At 40.6% G+C, this 21086-nt stretch overlaps 1 protein-coding gene across 9 annotated transcripts in view; it reads left to right on the plus strand.

Moving 5' to 3' along the window:
* Positions 1–21086, plus strand: part of EZH2 (enhancer of zeste 2 polycomb repressive complex 2 subunit) — a 64209-nt gene that overhangs the window by 23650 nt on the left and 19473 nt on the right. For 2 of the 9 annotated variants that reach the window (XM_032866694.1, XM_032866701.1), the window contains 6 exons: positions 2571–2694; positions 3256–3384; positions 15566–15682; positions 18548–18668; positions 19461–19601; positions 20557–20659. In XM_032866694.1, coding sequence (XP_032722585.1) covers positions 2578–2694; positions 3256–3384; positions 15566–15682; positions 18548–18668; positions 19461–19601; positions 20557–20659 — 728 coding nt within the window. In that variant the 5' untranslated portion in view covers positions 2571–2577. Of the gene's footprint in view, positions 1–2570; positions 2695–3255; positions 3385–12029; positions 12209–15565; positions 15683–18547; positions 18669–19460; positions 19602–20556; positions 20660–21086 lie in introns of those variants that run through there. The other 7 variants (XM_032866707.1, XM_032866718.1, XM_032866684.1 and 4 more) reach the window with 6 other exon arrangements.

A 21086-nucleotide genomic window follows, 5' to 3' on the forward strand; every position in this document is an offset into this window, starting at 1 on the left:
TTATTTTCTTTCTGTTGTGCGTGTTTACCAGATCACCCTGTATCTTCACACCCTCACTCACACACCCCTTTCGTGGGAGAGCGTGTGGAATTCCTGGACATGGGAATCTTTCCGTACGTGCGGTCTTACCGCGGTTCGTTCCGGAATCAATTTTAAATGTTCTCTTGTGGATCCTGTAGCTCGTCGTATTGTCACACCTTTGGTCAGAGAAACTGTTCCGTTGTGACCCACTTCATTGGAGACGTTGTTACTAGTGGCAGGAACACCATGGAAGGGACACCAGACTCTTCCACAAGGAGGGTTCTAGTATGAAACCACGAAGTGCTAAGCGACGGAACGATGCCTATTCCGCAGCTCAGAAGCCGTGCACCTCGCAGAAAGGGGCTGTGACACCACCCGCATCCCACGTTGGTGGCAGGTTAGTGCCGGGGTCCTGTGCCCAGTTTCGTCAGGTGCAGGGGTGCTACCTCCGAGGACCAGGCATTGGTCGAGGCAGCAGATGGACTAGTCCGGGTGATTAGTCCGGGAGCTCATGAAGCAGGATAAGCCCTTCGTATCTGATGGCTTTCCCTTCTAGTTCTTAGGCCTTTGAAGTGCTGCATGTCTGCAAATAATTTGCATAGAATTACTTGAGCTCATCTGTTAACTAGCAGATATGAAAGCAAACGATTACCACAGTTACTTCTTAAATAAAGCCCTTTTTTTCCCTTGATGTCGGTGTCTTTTTGACCTACCTCACCATCTTCTGTCTTCCTCACTTTGTGCTTTGCTACAGAGATAGGGTCATCTGCCCGAATCCAGGTCTCCGGATTATTACCTTTGCTGCCAAAAGCAAGGTCCCACTTGGAACCTTTTTGGTTATCTCTGTGGTCTCATCCAGCAGACTTATTAGCCCAAGTTCTGAAATCTCTTGATTCTCCTCGTTCCCTCAGTGCTTGTCATTTGGGGTCTTCAGCTGGTTTCGTGGCCATCTTCGTTAATGGGGTCTGCCGGCCGGACCTCCTGGCCTGCAGAGCCCCATATCCAGCTGTCCCCTGCTCAGACCTTTGGGTCCCTTCTGTTCTTTCCTGGCCTTTCGAAGTCCAGCTCCACATTGAGGGTTGAGTTGTCACCTTTCCTGCCATCCCCTCCCCCCGGACTTTTTCCTGTAGATCGCATACTGTCTTTTCTTCTTTTCAGCCTTGGTAGGTGGGACCTGAGCTCCACAAGGGCAAGTTCTGTGTCATTTATCTTTGTATATTCAGGGCCGGGTTCCTGGGAGTGAGTTATCCTGTGCTTATCGTGCTCCGCTTTCAGCCTGAATAATCCTTGCGGCTCTTGGTGGCTGGGTTTTCTGACCGAGAATTACCCACGGACCTCGGGGCTGTCTTCTCTGAATCTCGTCTCCTTGCGATTTCTCTGCGCCCGAGGGTTTTATATGGTCCGGTAAATGAAGCCCTACTCCGCTACCGGCCATTCAAGCCGGAACATCATCCACTCCCATATTTAAGTCATCACCAAGTTTTCTGTTAAGTGACTCTTGAATTCTTTTACTTTGCTCTCATCAGCAGTGTGGTGGGAGCAGCTACCCTCCTCTCTTGTGCAGAGACTGCACTGCGGCCCCGTCTAACTCCCTGTTCTGGCGGCAGCTCTTTCCAGAACATCCATCTCCCCTTTCCCTTTTATTTAAAACTATCCTTTGCTCTTAGATAATTTAAACATCCTTGATGTGGCAGCTTTGCACCGTCTGACAGAGAAATGTCCTAATATTTTGAGGGCACAAGTAACGATTTTAATACTCTGAGAAGCAGATGTTCTAGAAGAGGACATTTGTTTACACTTAAAATGGGGACTCTGTGTTACGACTTAGGCACCTGCGGGACTGTAGGCTTTCCCTACATTTAAATGTAATTGGTTCCTAGAGCCTGCAGCTGAAGGTAAGACAGAAGAACTTACTTGGCATTTGCTGCGGCTTTGGTTTGCTAGACGAGAAACCCCTCATGTGAGTATGGGTGGCACAAGAGGCAGAAGTACAGACTTTTCTCGGTGTTTCCGGTGAGAAGCACAGTTAAAAGTGTGTGCAGGGGACGGCTCTCCTTTGTATGTTTGTTGTACATTGTGCTGTGTATTTTTAGTTGTAGTGCTGTATGTAAATTTTTCTTTTTCAGATTTCTTTTTCAGTCATGTTATTCATTTATGCCTGTAACCTGCTGACTTAACGATGAAAGATGTAGAGTAACGTGTCTACGTTTTTTTCCCTCTGGCCGTGTGGATCTCCTAGACTAAAAACTAGCTTGTCGTGGATGCTTTGTTTCTGTAACAGGATCCCGTTTCTGGAAGACGGCTGCTTTTTAGGGGTGGAGAAGCTTGGTCAATAAAGATATCCTTTAAAAGCTGTGTTCAATCAAAACTTACATGCGAGCGAGCTGTTCTGAGGCTGTAACCTGTGGCCCGAGTGAGCACCCCTCTCGCACGTGTCACCAGCGCCCTGTACTGTTCGGTTGATTGTTAGTTTGCTGGGGATGAAAACACACGTGATCATATGCAGGCTGGTTAGATTAGTGATTTTAATATGAAACCATTGCTTTTAGAGTAATCATGGGCCAGACTGGGAAGAAATCTGAGAAGGGACCGGTTTGTTGGCGCAAGCGCGTAAAATCTGAGTACATGCGGCTGCGGCAGCTCAAGCGTTTCAGGAGGGCTGACGAAGTGAAGGTACAGCTCTCTCTTCTGGGAAGGATCGCCCCCACCCCGAAAGATAAGTCCGTTTTCAGCCTAGGTCATATTTATAGTAAGATAAACGAAGGCTGGGAAGCCCAGGGCCCTGATCCGTCTTAATTAACAAGAAGATGGTCCCAGGCACAGCACTGAGAATGGGAAGACTGTGCTCTAATGGCCGGTCACTGTGCTTCGAAAATCACTATCTTTTTAGTGTGTCCTATGTGTTGCTTGGGCACATTTGGGACCCAGATATGAAGGGATGTGTCTCAGGGTTTTATGTTTCTAAAGTCATTGTGGTTTTGTTCTTATAAGCTGTTAACAAAGGAAGGATGGAATGATTTTCTGTTCCCCGCCCACTCTTAATAGAACAATACGTGTGGTGCCTTTGTGTTATTTGAATGTGGGAAACGACAGTTTAGTGTAAAATCTGTATGTGTTGGAAGGAATGCCCCTGAAATTTTTGAGAAATCACTAGATTTTAACCTGCGTTAGAGATACTACGAATTTTCTAACAATGAACAATTTCTCTTCTCCTCTCCTTCATTTTTTTTAAAGAGTATGTTTAGTTCCAATCGTCAGAAAATTTTGGAAAGAACGGAAATCTTAAACCAAGAATGGAAACAGCGAAGGATACAGCCTGTGCACATCCTGACTTCTGTGAGCTCATTGCGCGGGACCAGGGAGGTTGGTTAACTCACGCACTGTAGTAATTATCGGTGCATTCTGGTTTTTGCTGTTGCAATGTTGGTTGGTTACTGATAGGAAGTCGTTCACCTCAGGATGTCCATCTTTTTATTGCTCTTTCTTTTTAATGGGTAACTGTTAGTGGTTGCCTTAGGTAACACCAGGAGCTTTTCCTTATAAGAGAGCTGTAGTGTTCAGCATATGTTTTTAGTTACCAGGTAGGTGGTGTGTAGATTTTTATAGGATTGTTGATTAAAAAAACCGTAAGTTAAATTCTCTTTAATGGCCTCATCAGATCACTGTTTAGAGCAAGGCATTCTGACTCACAATTGTCTTTTTTTTCTGCCCCTTAATATGAATTAGCTATGCTGTAAGAAACGTTTTCTTTTCATTCATATTCATGGACTAAGGAAGTTATTTATTATTTGAATTATTTTGTTCAAACTCTAAGGCTCTCTAAGAATTTTTAAATTTGCTGTTGAGAGATCAGAAGTCCTTTTTTATAGAATTTTTCTGAAGGAAGACAGTAGATCTTAAATCTGTTTCCAAAAGAAGGCAATAAATGTATTCCGGGTTTTATAATTAAAAGACACATAAAACATGGCAGCAAAATGAAAAAAAAAGAAATGGCCGAAGCTTGGGGCACCTGGATGGCTCATTCGGTTAAGTGTCTGACTCTTGATCTCAGCTCAGGTCTTGATCTCAGGGTTGTGAGTTCAAGCCCTGCATTGGGCTCCATCCATGCTGGGCGTGGAGCTTATTTAAAAAAAAAAAAAAAAAAGACAGTGGCAGAAGCTGACAAACAGTATCGAACCAATCAGTAGGGTTTTGGGTAAAGCAAAGAGGTACAAGTACCTGTCTGTACAGGAAAACACGGCGTGGGAGGTGGAGTGCTACTGGAACGGGCGCCCAAACAAGAAGGAAGAGTGATTGGGAGTTGACGTTACAACGCACAGTGGCTAGTTGTTTCTCTGAGTGCCTAAACACAGGAAGCATCTAGACGGTGGGATCAATTCTAAAATGCGTTTTCGGTGAGGATGTGATACTTACGAAACATTGTTGATAAGCAGTAATTGGCTAGCACGTGAGACGCGCTGGCCTCAGAGACTCGCCAGTACTGTCATCGTAGCGCGGTCCTTGTGATGACCGTGATCGTGCTCTGGTGGTCTCCGTGGTGGCACATGACTTGGAATGACGCTTAGTCTTTTATTCACTTTGTCAGGTGATAGCTCTTTACAGCTTGGGCTTGCAGGTATGGAAGTATATATTCTACGCTGCTGACACCTTCCGCATCATCTGGGACAGGTCAGGGCCTACGTGTTAGAGGTGAATGACTTTAATACACTAAAGGTGAAAGGGGTTCGTTTCTCTGCTAGTCAGTATGATCTCAAAAGGGAGAGGGATGGGGCTTATCAGTCATGCTTTCGAAAGTTTTGTCTGGTGACCTTTTGGAAATTTTGAGGATAAAGGACAAAGAAACTTTGTTCTTCCCAGTGGAATAGATCTTAGAGATTTGGAGAATTAAGTAGGCACACTTGGAACACTTACTTTTTGCCACCCATTTTGACTCGAAATGCCACCAAAAGCCCATCTTCTAATTATAAGTGAAAGTTAACAGCAGTAATGATTTCTGGTAATGTGCTAGGTACTCTGCACACACGAACCTCCTTCAATCTTTGCGATAGTTGAATTAGGCCTGTTTCTCCCCGAGACGAGGACACTGGGCCTTGGAAGACTAGTGAGTTCACTTGCTCCAGTGATCTGATGCGGGCCCAGAAGAGCACACTTGGCTCAGACACATTAGGAAATGAGTAAAGTTCATTGTTTATTTACAACTTGAATTTTTCATAATATAATTTTAAGTACAGTTCACTCAAGTGAATATTTACTAATTCAATTTTGCTTTTGGTTTTGTCAAATGGAGATAAATCATTGAATGTAAAGATACTATTTAATGTGAATTTATGTGAGAAATTATAAGAAGAAATAGCATTGTAATAAAACAGAATTGCTTTCTAAACTTAGTACCCCATGCAGGTTGAGAAAAGCCATTTTCACAAAATAGGAGGGAAAGGAGGAAAATCACCCCCTGCCTTAGGAACTTAGTTTCTGTTTCCTGGAACTCTGACCTGGTCAAGGCTGTTAATTTCTGAGCTACTCTTGATAGCTGATTCTGCCTCAGATGATTCATCTTTTACTTCCCCCACTCCCAACCCCCTTTAAAGCCATCCTCATTGACTTTTGGAAGTTGAATGCTTATGCAGTTTGTGATAAGCTTTTTGGTGTTCTCACAATAAAAATACTAAGATTTTAGGACTGAAAGGACTTTAATAATCTCTGTCTCATCTCCTTGTTTTGTAGGTGAGACGGTATCCCATTTTATTTTTCTTCAGTTTGAGCATTCCCAGCTGTACGTCAATTTCTTTTATATGCTTTAAAAGTTGGAGTCCGAAGTAGGTCAGAAGCAGGAGGATAAATAAAAGTGTGTTGTGCAAAGACTTTCCTAGTAGTAGGCTTGGCGGGAGTTCAGACTGCAGTGTTGGTCCAAACGCCTAAAGTCTGTGGCTTTCAACGTTGGGAAGTGCTGTCATAACATTGTTTTAATTAACTGCTTATTTTTATAAACCGATCCTTTGGAAGCGCTGTCTTCAGTTTAAGGCCTTTGTGGCACGAGCACCTTTCAACGACAATTTTCAGTTTTTCACTGAAGTCTTATAGTTTAGTTCCTGCTGTGCATGTAAAGTAGATGTGCTCAGTTTTAAAGTGACTGGTTTTTATCTAGGTTATTGTAGTGGGAGAACGTCTGACAAAGGTCACACACTCCCTGATGTAACGAAGCGGCCCCTGTAGACGCTGACCTCAGATCGAGGAGCTCTGCCGTTGAACTTAGAGATTCCCATCTTCAGTATCGTGTTTTCTTAACATGTGTTTCTAAGATATCTGTGGGTACATATTTTTTGGTCTCGAGGTTACAGAACCTAATCAGTGTGGCCCATACAATTTTTATACAGACTGTGTCAATATTTTTCTTTTTAAAAATATTCCTGAATATTTGAAGACCTGGCGGTGTGTTTTACATTTGTTTCCTTTGCTCTTTAGTTAATCTCTTCAAGGAACAGTCACCTTAAAAATGTCACTAAGTGGTAAGCACAGCCCAAGGGACGAACACCTTATTGACGGGAGTGTGTGGCTGTTTATAAAAACCATTGCCTCGAGTTGATTTTTGTTACTTTGTCTTATCGGTAAAAAACTTTATCTTCTCTAAGTCCTCACCTTGGTGGTCCTGTTCTTCAGTGTGTCTGTTTTTCCAGTTTTAATGAAGAAACTGGTTTAGGAATTACTCTTGTAGTTCTCATGAGTACATTTCTTTTTGTACATTTGTCCGTTTCTTGCTGAAAACCAAATGATGCTTTCCTTCATTGATTCTTAATACCAAGATTTTTATTCCCTGTGTGTAATATGATTGAAAGAGAGGCTCGCTCCAATGATGTCTGTCCTCTGGGCAAGTGGTATGATTGGTTTAGTAATTTAAAAATATCCTGCCAGTATGCATTTCTAGATTCCCAGGAGAATTTAATGTTCTTGTAGGAATTTTGTGTCTTGTTTACTAATGAAAATAGCATTTTTAGTGTATATGGAAATGTGGGGCTTCTTCAGGATGCCTAACACAGCAGCATCATTAGAAAGACATCATAGTCCTCGCATTTATGAAGAATTAAAACATTTTAATACATACAGGTTTGATCTTCGTAGTAATATTTGAAATGACTATGAGTTCATCATCTGTCATTTGATATTTGCAAATTTTTTGTGGGAGTGTCGGAGAGGATTCTATCAAAATAACAGAAAGTAAGTTCTTTTATACCTTTGCAGTTTGGACTCACTATTTTTATTGAAGGAGAGGGATACCGTTGTCTCGTTTGCATGTAGACACTTGATTGCATTATTTGTTGACTCATAATACTCCTTCCTTAGTTAATTGTAAATAGAAATTTTTGTTACTCTTTACCAAGAAAGAATGATACACTCTTTACCAAGAAAGAATGATACAATAGCATAACCTGTGTATAATTTAGTGCTCTTAATTACACTCTCAACTTTTAGTATAGCAACTGTTTTCTTTCCTTGGTAAATTTCAGGATTGCAGAACCAGTAGGTCTAGATGCTCATGAGCCATCTGAGCAAACATGGCAGGGAGCAAGGTCATTTTTCTCATGTTTTAGAAATAAATGGATGGTTCTTGGTCTGAACACAGCCTTCCTTTCTTGGTGCTTCAAAGAACCTAGTTTCCAAGTTGCTTACTGTAGCTCTTTGCCTTTCTTTAATCATTTATTAGTATTTATTTGGAGAGTTGGGTCTGTGTTAACTCTGCCAGTCCTTCCTACCCATATAACTTTTTAAGAAATCACTGCAGCCTTAGCTTCCTTTTGGCCATTTTTAGGCTGAAATAGATGGAACGTTTCTTACATGACATAAGGAGGCTTTTCCTTTTTTTTTTTTTTGAAAAGAACTAATGTTGTGTTTTATGCTTTTCCAAGAGGTCATTTTAGAAAAAAATAAGGGTCACTTACGATGTTTGCATTTGTATATCACTATCATATTAAATATATATCATATACTTGATGTCTGAGTTTATTTTTTAGACTTCAGATTCTGTATCTGACATTTGGAAAGTGAATTTTTCAAAAATGTCAAATGTGTATTTTGTGCACCCAGTAAACCAGCAGAAGTTGCTTTCAATTGCCGTTTTTCTCCTAGTACATTGCATATATAGTTGGTGTTTTACATACACGGATAATCAACTGTTTAACTGACTACAAAGATCGAGCTCATTGATCAAGATCAGTGATCACTGATCTACAAAGATCAGTTCTTTTCCCAAAATGCAGAACCAAATTTTTACAGCTCCTTTAAGAACAGATTGAACCAGAAGAAATGCTTGTCTAGCCTGCATTGTTAAAAATTGTTTATTGCTCTGAAGAAATAAAATTTTATTAGATCTAGAACTTTTGGGATAACGTGGATTGACTTAAATTTACTGCTTAGGATTTTGCTTTATCTTAATAGATTTTATAAAAGAATATTACTGGAGTACCATTTTGGGAGGGTTGGACAGATTTCATGAATACCTTGTATTGATTGAGGCAGTTTTATACCAGGTCATGTGAATATCTCTGTGGTTAATGAAACTTTAATCGTTCTCTTCAACTGAAAGGCCATTGCAAAATGACTCTTGAGAATTCAAATTACACTGAAATACATAAAACAGAAGGCAGAAGTTCTGTAGTCCAACCCCTGTGATTTTTAATCTTTCTAATCTCTTTTTCTACATACAACATATTAATAATGATAATATATATTATATTTCAAAAGGTTACTGCCCAGATAAAATGTGCCTGCCAATTTGGGCCATCACTTAAAAAAAAATTTTTTTTTTTTTTAGTATATTTACACACCCTTTTACATTAGTTTCATGTGTAGGGCTTACTGGTTCAGTTTCTCTGCTCCTCATGCTGTGCTCACCATGAGTGTGGCCACCGTCTGTCACCACACCCTGTGTCAGTACTATTGATGATAGTCCCTGGGCTGCCTTTTACTTTTTTAAAAAATTAATTAATTTTTTTGAGAGAGAGAGTGCGTGTGCAAGAGTGCGTGGGGCGGGGCAGAGGGAGAGGCAGAGAGAGAATCTCAGGGAGACTCTCTGTTGAGTGCAGAGCCCAAAGGGGCGCGAGCCCATGACCATGTGATGGTGACCTGAGCTGAAGCCAACAGTGGCTGCTCAGTCAACTGAGCCGCCCACGTACCCCTGCTGTGCTTTTTATTCCCGGGAAGTAGTCATTCCCCTACTGGAAACTGTGTCTCACTCCCCTCCCCCATTTTGCCCATCTCCCCACCCCCGGTATTTTGGGCCATCACTTCTGCAGCCTCGGTCCAGGTCCTCCATCTCTAAGAATGCAGCGTTCGATACTGTGAATATACCACCACTTATTGCCCTGTTCTTAAATAGATGAACATTTAGGTTTTAATTTTTTTTACTTTTGCAATTAGTATTCGGTCAATACCCTTCATCTACATCTTTGCATCTTGAGTGATTTTGTAGGAGGAGTTCCTAGAAATAAAATTACTTGGTCAAGAGCATATAGGCGTATTTAAATTTTTGTGGGTATCACCACAGCTTTCTCCTGAAAGATTTTCCATCTATACCCCACCAGCTGTTTATGGTCGTGTCTGTTTATCTCTGTTCCCAACGCATCATAGTGGTCTTTCGATCTTTGTCAGTGTGATAGGTAAAAAGTGATCAGTTTGTTTGCTTTATATTACTTATTGAATGAGGTCGAGTTTCTGTTGTTTATATTTCATAATTAACTAGGGTGTTGGATCTGTTAAAATTAAGTTGAACTGTTTCTTAGGATTTTTAAGGACTTTTGTATATTATTAAATACTCATTTTTTAAATCATGTTTTATAGATTCTTATCCCCCATTCCCCACATTTTGATGTTATTTCTGGTATATTTTGATTTATAGAAGTTTTACATATTTATATAGTCAAATTAGAATTTCTTTTGATTTCTGTGTTTCTAAAGGCTTAGAATGTAAAGATTATATAAATTACCTTTGTATCTTTCTGTTTAGCTGCTTTCACTTATCAGGAATTTCCTTTGGTATAAACAATGAGTGAGGATTTGGTTTTTAGTATTTTTCTGTTTAGCTTTCTAGTTGTAACAGCGCTATTTAGTAAATAGTGAACAGTCAAGAAGCAGTTATAAATCTTTTCTGTGGGGCGCCTGGGTGTCAGTGGGTTAAGCGTCTGCCTTAGGCTCAGGTCATGATCTCGGGGGCCTGGGGTCCTGGGATCAAGCCCCGCATGGGCCTCCCTGCTTAGCAGAGATCCTGCTTCTCCCTCTCCTGCTCCCCCTGCTTGTGCTCTCTGTCAAATAAATAAATAAAAAATCTTTAAAAAAAAATCTTTTCTGCAAGAGTCAGGAGATGTGGCTGACCTGATTGGTGGTCCCCGATCTAACCCCTGAGCACATCTACCCCCTGAGCCAGGACTTTGTGCTTCTCGGAGGCCTGGTGCCGGTGTCGGCTCTCGCCAGAAATCGCGCCACTGCTGCCCTGTAGCTTTCAGCCCCGTCCACTCACGGAAGCTTCGGGATGAGCGAGCTGCTGCGGCTTATGGAAGTGGGGGCTTCATGGTACTCCGTCTCCCCTATGTTAGTTTTTGCTTTCTTTTGTTTTTGTTTTTTCAGGGGGCAGAAATGATTTTATTTTCCATTCCTAGGGCTTCTCTTGAATTAGGTATTCGAGTTTGCTCGGCTCTGGTTAGCTGCGTCCTATGCCATTTGGGTGTTCTGTAGTTTGACCAAAACGTATGTACGTGGCTCTCATTCAGTTTCTGGTTTCCAGTTGTTTTAGCAAAACTGGCGTTTGTAGATTATGATTATGGAGAGTGATTTAATACAGCCCCTTCTGACCCCTGACTGCATTGGGTTTTCTCTGTGCATTGGGTTTTAATAAGATTCACTTATTTTATAGGCTGATGTATTTATGGTTGCTTTCATTTGATATTAGGCTTTTGAAATTAGGAGGCAGGGAAGAGTTTTAAGGGTCTAAACTTGCTGAAATTGCATTCCAAATGTTCTGTGTTCTATGTTAAATGCCTGTGTGTGTGTGTGTGTGTGTGTGTATGTTTCTTCTGGAAAGAACTGTAAGAACTGGCACTTAGAGGATTTTGTCTTTCTGTGATGCTTACGTGAGCTCAGAAGCAAGAGCCCTATGTTGCCTGTCGAGGTTTTCCTGCCAGTCTGGGATGGCTCTATAACATACTTTACAACAAAAATGGAAATAATTGAGAATCTGGTTATGAGCCACTCTTTGATTCCTTAGCCCTGATGCCCTTGATCATCTGCTTGTATTAATATGTCTGTGTCATGATCTGATGAGAAATTTTTCTTCCTGTTGTTTAACTCTCATGTCTTCTACTCCCCTTCTCCTAATCAGCCTCTGAGACCTGGTTAGGGACTGATTCTGTCTAGCTTCTTTTCATCCAAACTTGGTATTTACTCATTCTGGTTTTTTTCTTTAGGACTTAAATCGGCATAAAAGCAGTCAGAAATTAAATTATATGCATTGTCATTTTCACCAGAAGGGCTAGCTTAAGATTTGGATATGGTATCTTTGCTGGGATTTTGAAGAATAGAGGCAGTTTCAGAAATCATCCTCTGCTTTTCTTTAGAGTTTGGGTGGCAGTTGGTGCCTTCTTTGCTTACCCCTTAGCTGTAAGATGGTTCCCGATGGTTATTACTTGGAAGGGCTGAAGGATATTAGACAATATCAACAGTGCGTTGTGTCTCTGGCATGAATTAAATGGACCAACCAGTATCCAAGAATATTTTTAACTTGGCTAACTGACTGTATTTTTCCCCCCACTATATGGAAGTTGGACTTCACCCTTCTGATGTTAAAGATCGTTCAGAGACCAGATGTCCATGGCTATTTCCTTTGGGATGTCCCACTGTAAAATGGGGAGTCATACCGACCTCATAGGGTAGTGGTGGATTTTAAAGAAGTTAACTTTTGGTAAAGTCTCTAGCACAGTGCTTGGCACATAGTAGGTGTGTTAATTTCTTTCCCTTCCCTGCAGGCCATTCACCTGCTCTTCCCTCTACGATTTTCCATAACACAGTTTTTACTGGGAACCAGCCTTCTGCCAAGAGTCTCACTTTGGTTGTGTCCTCCTACAACTTCTATTTTTGGCTTGACTTCCCTCTCCAGCTCCCAGTGGTCCAGCCACACAGTCGCCTATTGTACCAGCTGGTTGATGTAAGTCTATCCATCCTCAGAGGAACCCGGTCACTTACCAGTAAGCTGTGTTTCTCTGAAAATGTAGCATCCTTGATAACTAATAGGCTTTTTTCTCTTCTTTACCACTGATGATGAATCACCTGTAATGACTTCCTTGTGTGATCCTCAAGTAGGAATGAGAATTGGAGAATTTTATCCGTTGATGTAGGTCTCCTAGTGAGTTCCTGAGCCCAGGACACTTGCCCGATCAGGTAAAATGCTTTGGAGACCCATGAGGTCAAAATCCTTTTCAGTATTGTGATATGAGACTTAATTACGTAAACTGTCAAGGATGATACATTTTCAAAGAAAAAAAGTTACTGGTAAGTAACTGGAATTTTTTGAGTAATTTTCCTGTTAAGTCAATAAATAAGAATTCCCAAACTTGTCTTACCGACAAATGCTTTTGCATTTGAATATTATTTCATAAATGAAAGGAATATGGTTATTAGTTAAGGTTAATAGTTAAGGAATGGCTTAGGTTTCTAGAGATACCATGTAGATAATGAGGTGGGTATAGGCCTTCCGTTTTCTAAGTAGATGCTCTCTTAGCGTTACAGAGAAATTGGAGTGAAACCTCCCATTAGGCAAAATCAGCAAGTGCAGTCTGCTCATTCCAGAAACATTTTTTGAGTGCCTACTCTTTTTTGAGACACTGTGCTGAGTATCGTTGCGAGACAGAGAAAACCACACTGTCTCAGCTGCTTTTGCCCTCAGAGAGCTGATTTCTGGCCCCTTGGTGACGCTGGTGGGTCTCAGGGTTGAGAGGCTGGGGTCTGACAGCTGCGGGGTCGGAGGCAGTACTGAGCGCTGCAGCCTTTGCTGTCTCATTTTTGTGCTTCTCTAAGTTCTTTCTCTTCAGGGGCGAAAATCACCGGACCTCATTCAGTAGCTCCAGAGCATTTTCTACATCCTTAGAGCAAACCGATGAAGTAGAGTCCCTCCTGTCTTGTAGTTGAAAGGAATAGTAAGCTGTCTAGCCTTAAGTCTGACCTTGGGTTCAGATGTTAAGTTCACAGGTGGGTAAGTCAGAACTGGAGAGGCAACACGCTCTCCTTCCCGCCCCAACCTCTAAAGGAGGCTAATCTTCAGAATTAAAGCCACAATATTAATTTACTTCCCTCCAAGTGTAAAAGAAAACCCCCAAACTCTAATTTTTTTGCTAAGAAATTACAGTCACTTTGTACTTAAAATCCCTGGACAGTGTATACTACTTGGTTCCGTAATTATGAGGAGCCCTGGCCCCACAGTTAGGCAGTTAGGTGGGGAGGAGCGGGGGTGACGTGGTAGTAAGAGACTTGGTAGTAAGAGGACTAAGAGGAGGGCCTGGGAGAGAGGGTGTGTGGCCGGCAGCGGCCCGGGAGCAGCTGTGCGTGGTCTCTGACCCTCCGAGCATCTCAAGGGCAGGCGCGCAGCACAGAGATGAGGCGCGTGGGTGTTGAAATCAGACTTAGGCTTCCATCCTGGCTTGGTAACTTCCTACCTTTCTGACTAGGCAAGTTATTTAACTTCTGTGAACCTCAGTCTCCTCCTCATTTGTGAGGTTGTGATGCTGGAGGCTGAGAGGAGCAGTGGTTAAGATGATGTCTACAAAGCACTTAGCACAGTGCCTGCAACATAGTACGTGCTCAATAAATGTTCACTGCTATCACTGGGTTATTGGACGGATGGATGAGGAACCGAATCAGAGACGAGAGCGCGGAACAGGGAGGGATGCTGGCTCTGGAGTTTTAGTGGACCGTACACACCTTCTCATTTACTTGAGCTGTGAGCTTTCTAGTATTATTATCTTTATCTTGGCCCCTTTGGAAAGCAAATTAATGGATTAATCACTGTCACAGTTCTTTCTACTCTTATCTTTAAACCTTCACGTCCACCAGGAAGGAACTGTTTTGTGCCGCAGTGACTGTGACCATGGCAAGATTGTCCCCCTGGCCTGATGAGATGCTGAGGGCCAGGTGTGGCCTGTAAGCCAAAGATTTTCACTGTAATTTCACCAAATCTAGTCCTGCTATTTTTAAGACCTCTCCAATAAAAATCAAACATTTAATAATTATGTGTGTGTATATATATGATTTTTGTTTCGTTTTACTCCTTCAATTCTTCTTTTTACTCTATTTTCACTCATTGTAGCTTATGAATATATGTCCGAGGGTATTTTTGAGCAGGTTCTTGGAAGCCTTACGATTGGGTAATGGTCCTCTTTAAGAAAAGCTGGATTCCTAGACAGTATAGAAAGTGCTGTGGTCCTTCGGGCACAGATTTTTACCGTATTTCATAGAATCAAAGATGCAAAATTTTGAACATTTTAACATCTGAAGCTGAAATGCATCTTAGAATTGCTGTGATAAGAAAGTATTATGTTACAGTTTGACTGGCAACATTATTTTCTCACTGATACAGAAAGTAATGGAATGCCTTGAAATTGAGGTCATCACAGGTTGGATGAAATACGGTATTTCAAGAGAGTAGATGCACTTAAACATTCTAGAATATGGTATCGGTGGCAGTATGTGTAGTGGGTAAGAGCGGAGGCTCCAGAATCAGGCTTTCTTTCTGGGATGAAATTTTAGCCCTATCTACCGCACAACTTTGGGCCAGTTACTTACCTTTTTTTCACCTGAGTTTTCTCATCTGTAAAATGGGGGCTAAGAATTAGTCCTCATCTTACAGTGTTGTCAAGAGGACAGAATATGATAAGACATGTAATGTGTTTAAAATAGTGCCTCGCACATAGAAAGTGCTCAATAATGCTAGCTATTACTATTAATTTAGAGATTATACTTTTGCAGAATGGATATGAACTTCTTTTGTTGTGATTGAAATTCAGATATGTTACTACCCTTCATTTTTGTTTATCATCTGGTAATATCAGTAAATGATGCTTGGGCTTTTTAAAAGGGAGGATAAAGACAAGAAAGGTGAACCTAACAGTTTTCATATTCTTATTAAGTGAGATTTAAGAGACATATTTGGTATATATAATATTATTCCACATGGTTGAGAGCTAAAAGAAATCAAGCATCGAGCTAGGAAATTTATAGTGAGTTAACCTGAGGCTAGCACATACTGTTTTTGATTCTGGTTGATATTGGTAAGTATGGGAAGGTTCTTGGAAGCTTTTGAAAATTTGCGAAATCTGAAGCATTTTTTTCACCTTAAGTAAAAGAAAGTAAGAAGGAGAGAATCCCTCATGGTTGTTAGGAACCTTGTTGTCTTAGCTAAAGGAATATCCTTTTCAAAATTACCTACGTGGGCAGCATCCCTTTATAATATGTTGACAGCTTAAGGTTGTCTTTTAATTCTTATGAGTCAATTTTATTTTTTCTGTTCTAGTGTTCAGTGACCAGTGACTTGGATTTTCCAACACAAGTCATCCCATTAAAGACTCTGAATGCAGTTGCTTCTGTACCCATAATGTATTCTTGGTCTCCCCTACAGCAGAATTTTATGGTATGTAGATCATGCGTCATCTGCTTACTTGATAATTACTTATTTTAAATAAAATACAATTTTCTTGTCAAGGTGAATAAAAAATAATATAAGTAAAAAAAGTTATCGAAATGATAACACTCAGAGATTTTTTTAAACCGATATATATTTTTTAATAAACCTTTATGGTGTTGCTCTTTTTCTAGTCTTTCCTAGTTAAAATATTCTCTAAAGAAAGAGTGTTAAGCAGAAATCCTACCTGGGATTAAAAATATGTTTAAAAGATGAAGCTTATAGTTCTTATGCTTGAAAAGGTCAGTCAGTATTCTGTAATTTCAGTCTGATATATAGGTTTTATAAATTGAGAACTTTTGTTGAAGCGGTTTTAGGCAGCATGTTATTAAATGATAATGTACATTATGAAAAATTCTCAGCACTTATAAAACACAAAGTTTAGCATATTTCCACAGATAAAACTGGCCCAATAGCTTTTGTGACAAAATGCTGGTATTTAATTCTTTATAGAAGTAGGATGAAGGAAGGTGAAACGAGAAATTTGAGTGCGCATTCTTGACTTGTGTTGTTAAGGAAAAAATACGTAGTTTTATTACTTACTTGATACGTAAAATAAGCTAGAAGTGTTGGTAGATGTCCTTGGTGAGCCTGCTTTAGGGAATTGCTTACCTTTTTTTTTTTTTTTTTTTTTAAAGCATCTTCCATGAACTCATAACCCTGAGATCAAGAGACATGTGCTCTACCAACTGAGCCAGGCACACATCGAGACTTTTTTTTTTTTTTAAAGTTGTTTATTATTATTTTTTAAAGATTTTATTTATTTGACAGACAGAGATCACAGGTAGGCAGAGAGGCAGGCAGAGAGAGAGGAAGGGAAGCAGGCTCCTTGCTGAGCAGAGAGCCTGATACGGGGCTCGATCCCAGGACCCTGAGATCATGACCTGAACCGAAGGCGGAGCCTTTAACCCCCTGAGCCACCCAGGCGCCCTAAAAGATGTTTCTAATGTCTTTAGTTACTAAAAGATTTTATAGCAAGGGATTAAAGACAAACTTCAGATGTTCTTCTATAATTGCCTCGTGTGTTTAAGGCTTCTTGCAAAAACATTTAATTTAAGAATTATATTGCAAGAGCTTATGGGAGATTTCACATTTTCTTAGACTAAAATTCTGAAAGGTTATAGTATTTAATACTGTTTAGAATTATTTGTGAGTTTTGCTGGTCACTGACCAAGGCAAATAAAGCAGACTATCTTTATTATGATTAGGATATGTTTTGAGGGGTAAAGTTTACACCATACAGTTAGGAAGACAAAATAGCCAGTTGTGACTTAATTTTGGCTTTTATCCAGAAAAATTAACATTCCTAGTTTAAGTGGGATTAGTGAAAGTGAGATGTGCAGACTGTACTCTTTAGTTGTAAGTTTGGTTCTTTCTGGATAGATCAGGGCATTAAAATCTCAATTTTAATTTTATATCCCTTATGCACTTTTCCTCCCAATTTCCCTTTTCCCTGTTCATTTAAGATTCTGTTGTCTTTCTGAACTTTGCAGTTGTCCTAAATTTGTTACCTGGGGATTAGTTGAGATTTTTCCCTTCTCTCCGTTTTTCCCACCTGCTGCTATGTGACGGTCCCCTGTGTGTCTCGTGGCCTTTTCCTCGTGTGTTCTTTGCTGTTGATAGTGCGCCCTGCCTGAGGCTCCTACGCTGGCCGCAGCTGCCACGTCCTCCTCCTCCTCTCAGCCTGTCCGCTCTGTTTATCAGAGTTTTCCTTCTAAAATTCTCCTTTTAACCAAGACTTCTTAAGACAGATCTGTCCTTGCTTAAGTCTCTTCAAATATGGACTTCAGAACCCTCCAGTCTTGATCTATCATTACTCTCTTTTTTATCCTTCATTGAAGATTCTCTCTCTCCCGTGCACATCTGCGGACGGCCCCGTGTGTGCTTCAGTTCTCTGTTCTCCCGAACTTTTCTTAGGTCGGCTCTCTCGGCTAAGGTAGTGCCTTCTTTTTCTCCTGTTGTCTTCAGAACCTTCATAAGCTCATCTCTCATCTTGCTTAGCATGATCAGTTTTAAAAAGAATATTTTATTTATTTATTTGACAGAGAGAGAGACACAGCGAGAGAGGGAACACAAGCAGGGGGAGTGGGAGAGGGAGAAGCAGGCTCCCCGCTGAGTAAGGAGCCTCTTGCGGGGCTTGATCCCAGGACCCTGAGATCATGACCTGAGCTGAAGGCAGATGCTTAACCATCTGAGCCACCCAGGCGCCCCCAAATGATCAATTTTGATAGGCATCTTTTTCCTGTCAGCATTGAGATATTGTATGTAATTGTAGAATGTTCTTATTTTATGTATAAGAGCAAATCCTTTTGGCATAAACTTTATGAAACTCTATTTTACATCCCCTAGATTTTTATTATATTGAAGGTCTGAAGAACTAGATCATCGAGTGAAGTTTAGAAATCCTTATGTTATTATCCTGTTATATGGCTATATTAAGTGGTTTTGATAAACTATTCTAAGACACTGGGTGTATCTTCAAATTGATTGGTCATGTGGTAATATGCAATACTTTTTCCTTTCTTGAGGTACATAAAATAATGGTAAGTTTTAATGATTGATGATATGTCAGATTAGGTGAATAGCGTATTTTTCTTAATTTTTTTTTTCCTATAAACTGATTTCTGAGATAATCCTTATTGATGGGAGGGCTCTTTATTTTATATTTTAGAATTTGCTGTCTATTAGTTTAGATCTGGAGAACTGAGTAGAGACATCTACTTGGAAAAAAATCTTATTTTACATTACATTGATTTAAAAAATACTTTGATATTTAGGATAAGCCTGCTTTTAAAATATATTTTTTATTTATAGGTGGAAGATGAAACTGTTTTACATAACATTCCTTACATGGGGGATGAAGTTTTAGACCAGGATGGGACTTTCATTGAAGAACTAATAAAAAATTATGATGGAAAAGTACATGGGGATAGAGGTGAGCCCTGTGTTTATTCTCTTGGAAAAAGGGGCCAAAGAATTGAGAGATATTTTGAATTTTTTAAGTATAGGTATGAAAAAGATTTTTAATATCGAAAGTAAGTTTTTTGACTGGCCTGGGCCCATTTTCAAGCCTAAACATTTTAATGTTATCCCTAACTATTTTTAAATTGAAAAATCATTTTTATTATTTGAAAATGATGCATAGTTGGTTATAACCTAAATTATGAGGCCAGTAACATGTAAATTAAATAGACTTGTTTGGGTGTTTGTAGGTTTTAAGATTCCTTCACGGTAAATTAGGGTCAGGGCCCTGCTTGCGTGACGCGTGGGCTCCAGAAGGCCCTATGCTCAGAAGGATGCCCCACTTAGCTGCTACAGTACCTACACTTCTGCCACTGCGACCACGGTTTCTGTCCCATCCCGGAGACCCCAACGAAGCATCCAGCAGGAGGGTGGCGTGTGTAACATCATCACCATCCCTTCTCTCCGGAAGAGTTGTTAGGAGGAGGCTGAGGCCACAGTTAGTTTCTAGAGAATTAGGTTCGAGTAGGGGGCGCTGGAAACTTGGGGAGGGTATGATGAAAGAGAAGGTACCAGGTGTTAAAGTTAAATTCCTCCTAACTTTGCCTCAGGCCAGTCTTAAAAATGATCTCTTGCCTCATTTTAACGATGTTCTAGTGGTAATTAATGGGCCTGGCTGTTTCTTCCAGGTTAGAAAAGGCATATGTAAAATGTTGTCATCACCACTTTCCTCTGTATTTCTGATATTTGACTTGATGAATTTCAGAATGTGGGTTTATAAATGATGAAATTTTTGTGGAGTTGGTGAATGCTCTTGGTCAGTACAATGATGATGATGATGATGATGATGGAGATGATCCCGATGAAAGAGAAGAAAAACAGAAAGATCTAGAGGAGAACAGAGATGGTATGTCTGTGTATTAGGCTTGTGTGTAGCCCTGACAGCATTTTTCAAAAACAATAAAGTACAAACAGATGTTAATTCCTTCTTTCTCTTTTTCCTTTTCTGAACTAGCATATCAATAGTAATAGAATCAGAATGAGAATATCATTTGTAACATTTCATCCTGTAGTTAGGCATCTTTATTTCCTTTGGCTGATGAAAGAACGTACTCGGTTTTTGGGATTTTGCTGGGTGATCATCGTAATCATCATTATGATATAACCTGTTGATCACTGACTGCAAGTAGTGAGTGTGTCAGTCGCTCTCTGTGCTCCGCAAGGTGGCTGTTAGCGTCAGATCTCTTTTGTAGTTGGAGAGATGGGCTTAGTGCAGTTAAGGAACTTACTTAAGACCACACTCTTGGGGAGAAACAGAGCCCAGAACACTATGATGGTAATCCCTCTGACTGCTCGAGAGTTTTAACCCCTACACTAGTGAAGGCTTATCAGAAAAATAGAGGACCCCACACCCAAGCCCACAGTCGGTGGAGACTCGGCATAGCACATTATTAAACAGTGTAGAAGAATGGGGAAAACCCGCAATCTGAAGGAAGCGTAATGGTTACGTAACAGGCAGTGATCATGTGGTTCCTCTCCTTGGCTTGTCGGTGAAGAAACAGACCCCAGTGGATAGTGGCCAGGTGAGGTCACAGACCCAGTGGGTAGCAGAGCTGGGATTAGAACCCGTATCTTCGGCCTCCCAGTGTGCCTTAAACTTTCCATATTTGACTTGGAGGTTTTTGTTTGTCTGGCTCACCAGCGCTCTGTGGATACGTATAACACGTGTCAGAAGTAAGTGAAACACAGAATCGATAATTTCTTAGGAAATCCGCTTTGTTAGATGTAGTTGTGTGGAGAGAAGGAAGGGTTGAAAACTTGTTTACTATGATTTTTTTTCCCTTTCATATTTCCCCATTTAGATAAAGAAATCCGCCCACCTCGGAAATTTCCTTCTGATAAAATTTTTGAAGCCATTTCCTCAATGTTTCCAGATAAGGGCACAGCAGAAGAACTAAAGGAAAAGTAAGATTTGTTCTTTTGAGGCGGTCTTGCCTTCTATGGTACGAAGCTCAGCATTTTGGTTTGTCAGAAACGGAACTGATGTAGCTGGTGAGCCCTTGGGCTTCCTCTGTTGACTGGCAGGGTTCTCGAAACCCCGTGTCTGTGGTGCTCTCCTCACGACAGTCGCCTTAGGCACAGTAAACACATGACATCATTGACGGTCGTACACGGAGAGGGGAATTTCTCCGGACCCTTGTAGAAACGTTGGTGTCACTGACATTTATTTTAATTAATATGGTAACATTTTTCACGATCTGGCTCCTACCCGTGAACTTGATTCTCGATATACCATGCATAATTTTTAATTGGTTTTTCATCTAAATAGATTATTGTCGGTTAGACCTTTCCTTTTGTGTTTCGGGCAAGACGAACACCACAGCCAGTACAC

This window comes from Lontra canadensis, unplaced genomic scaffold, assembly GCF_010015895.1.
Source record: "Lontra canadensis isolate GAN:19392208 unplaced genomic scaffold, GSC_riverotter_1.0 scaffold2, whole genome shotgun sequence".
NCBI lineage: Eukaryota > Metazoa > Chordata > Mammalia > Carnivora > Mustelidae > Lontra > Lontra canadensis.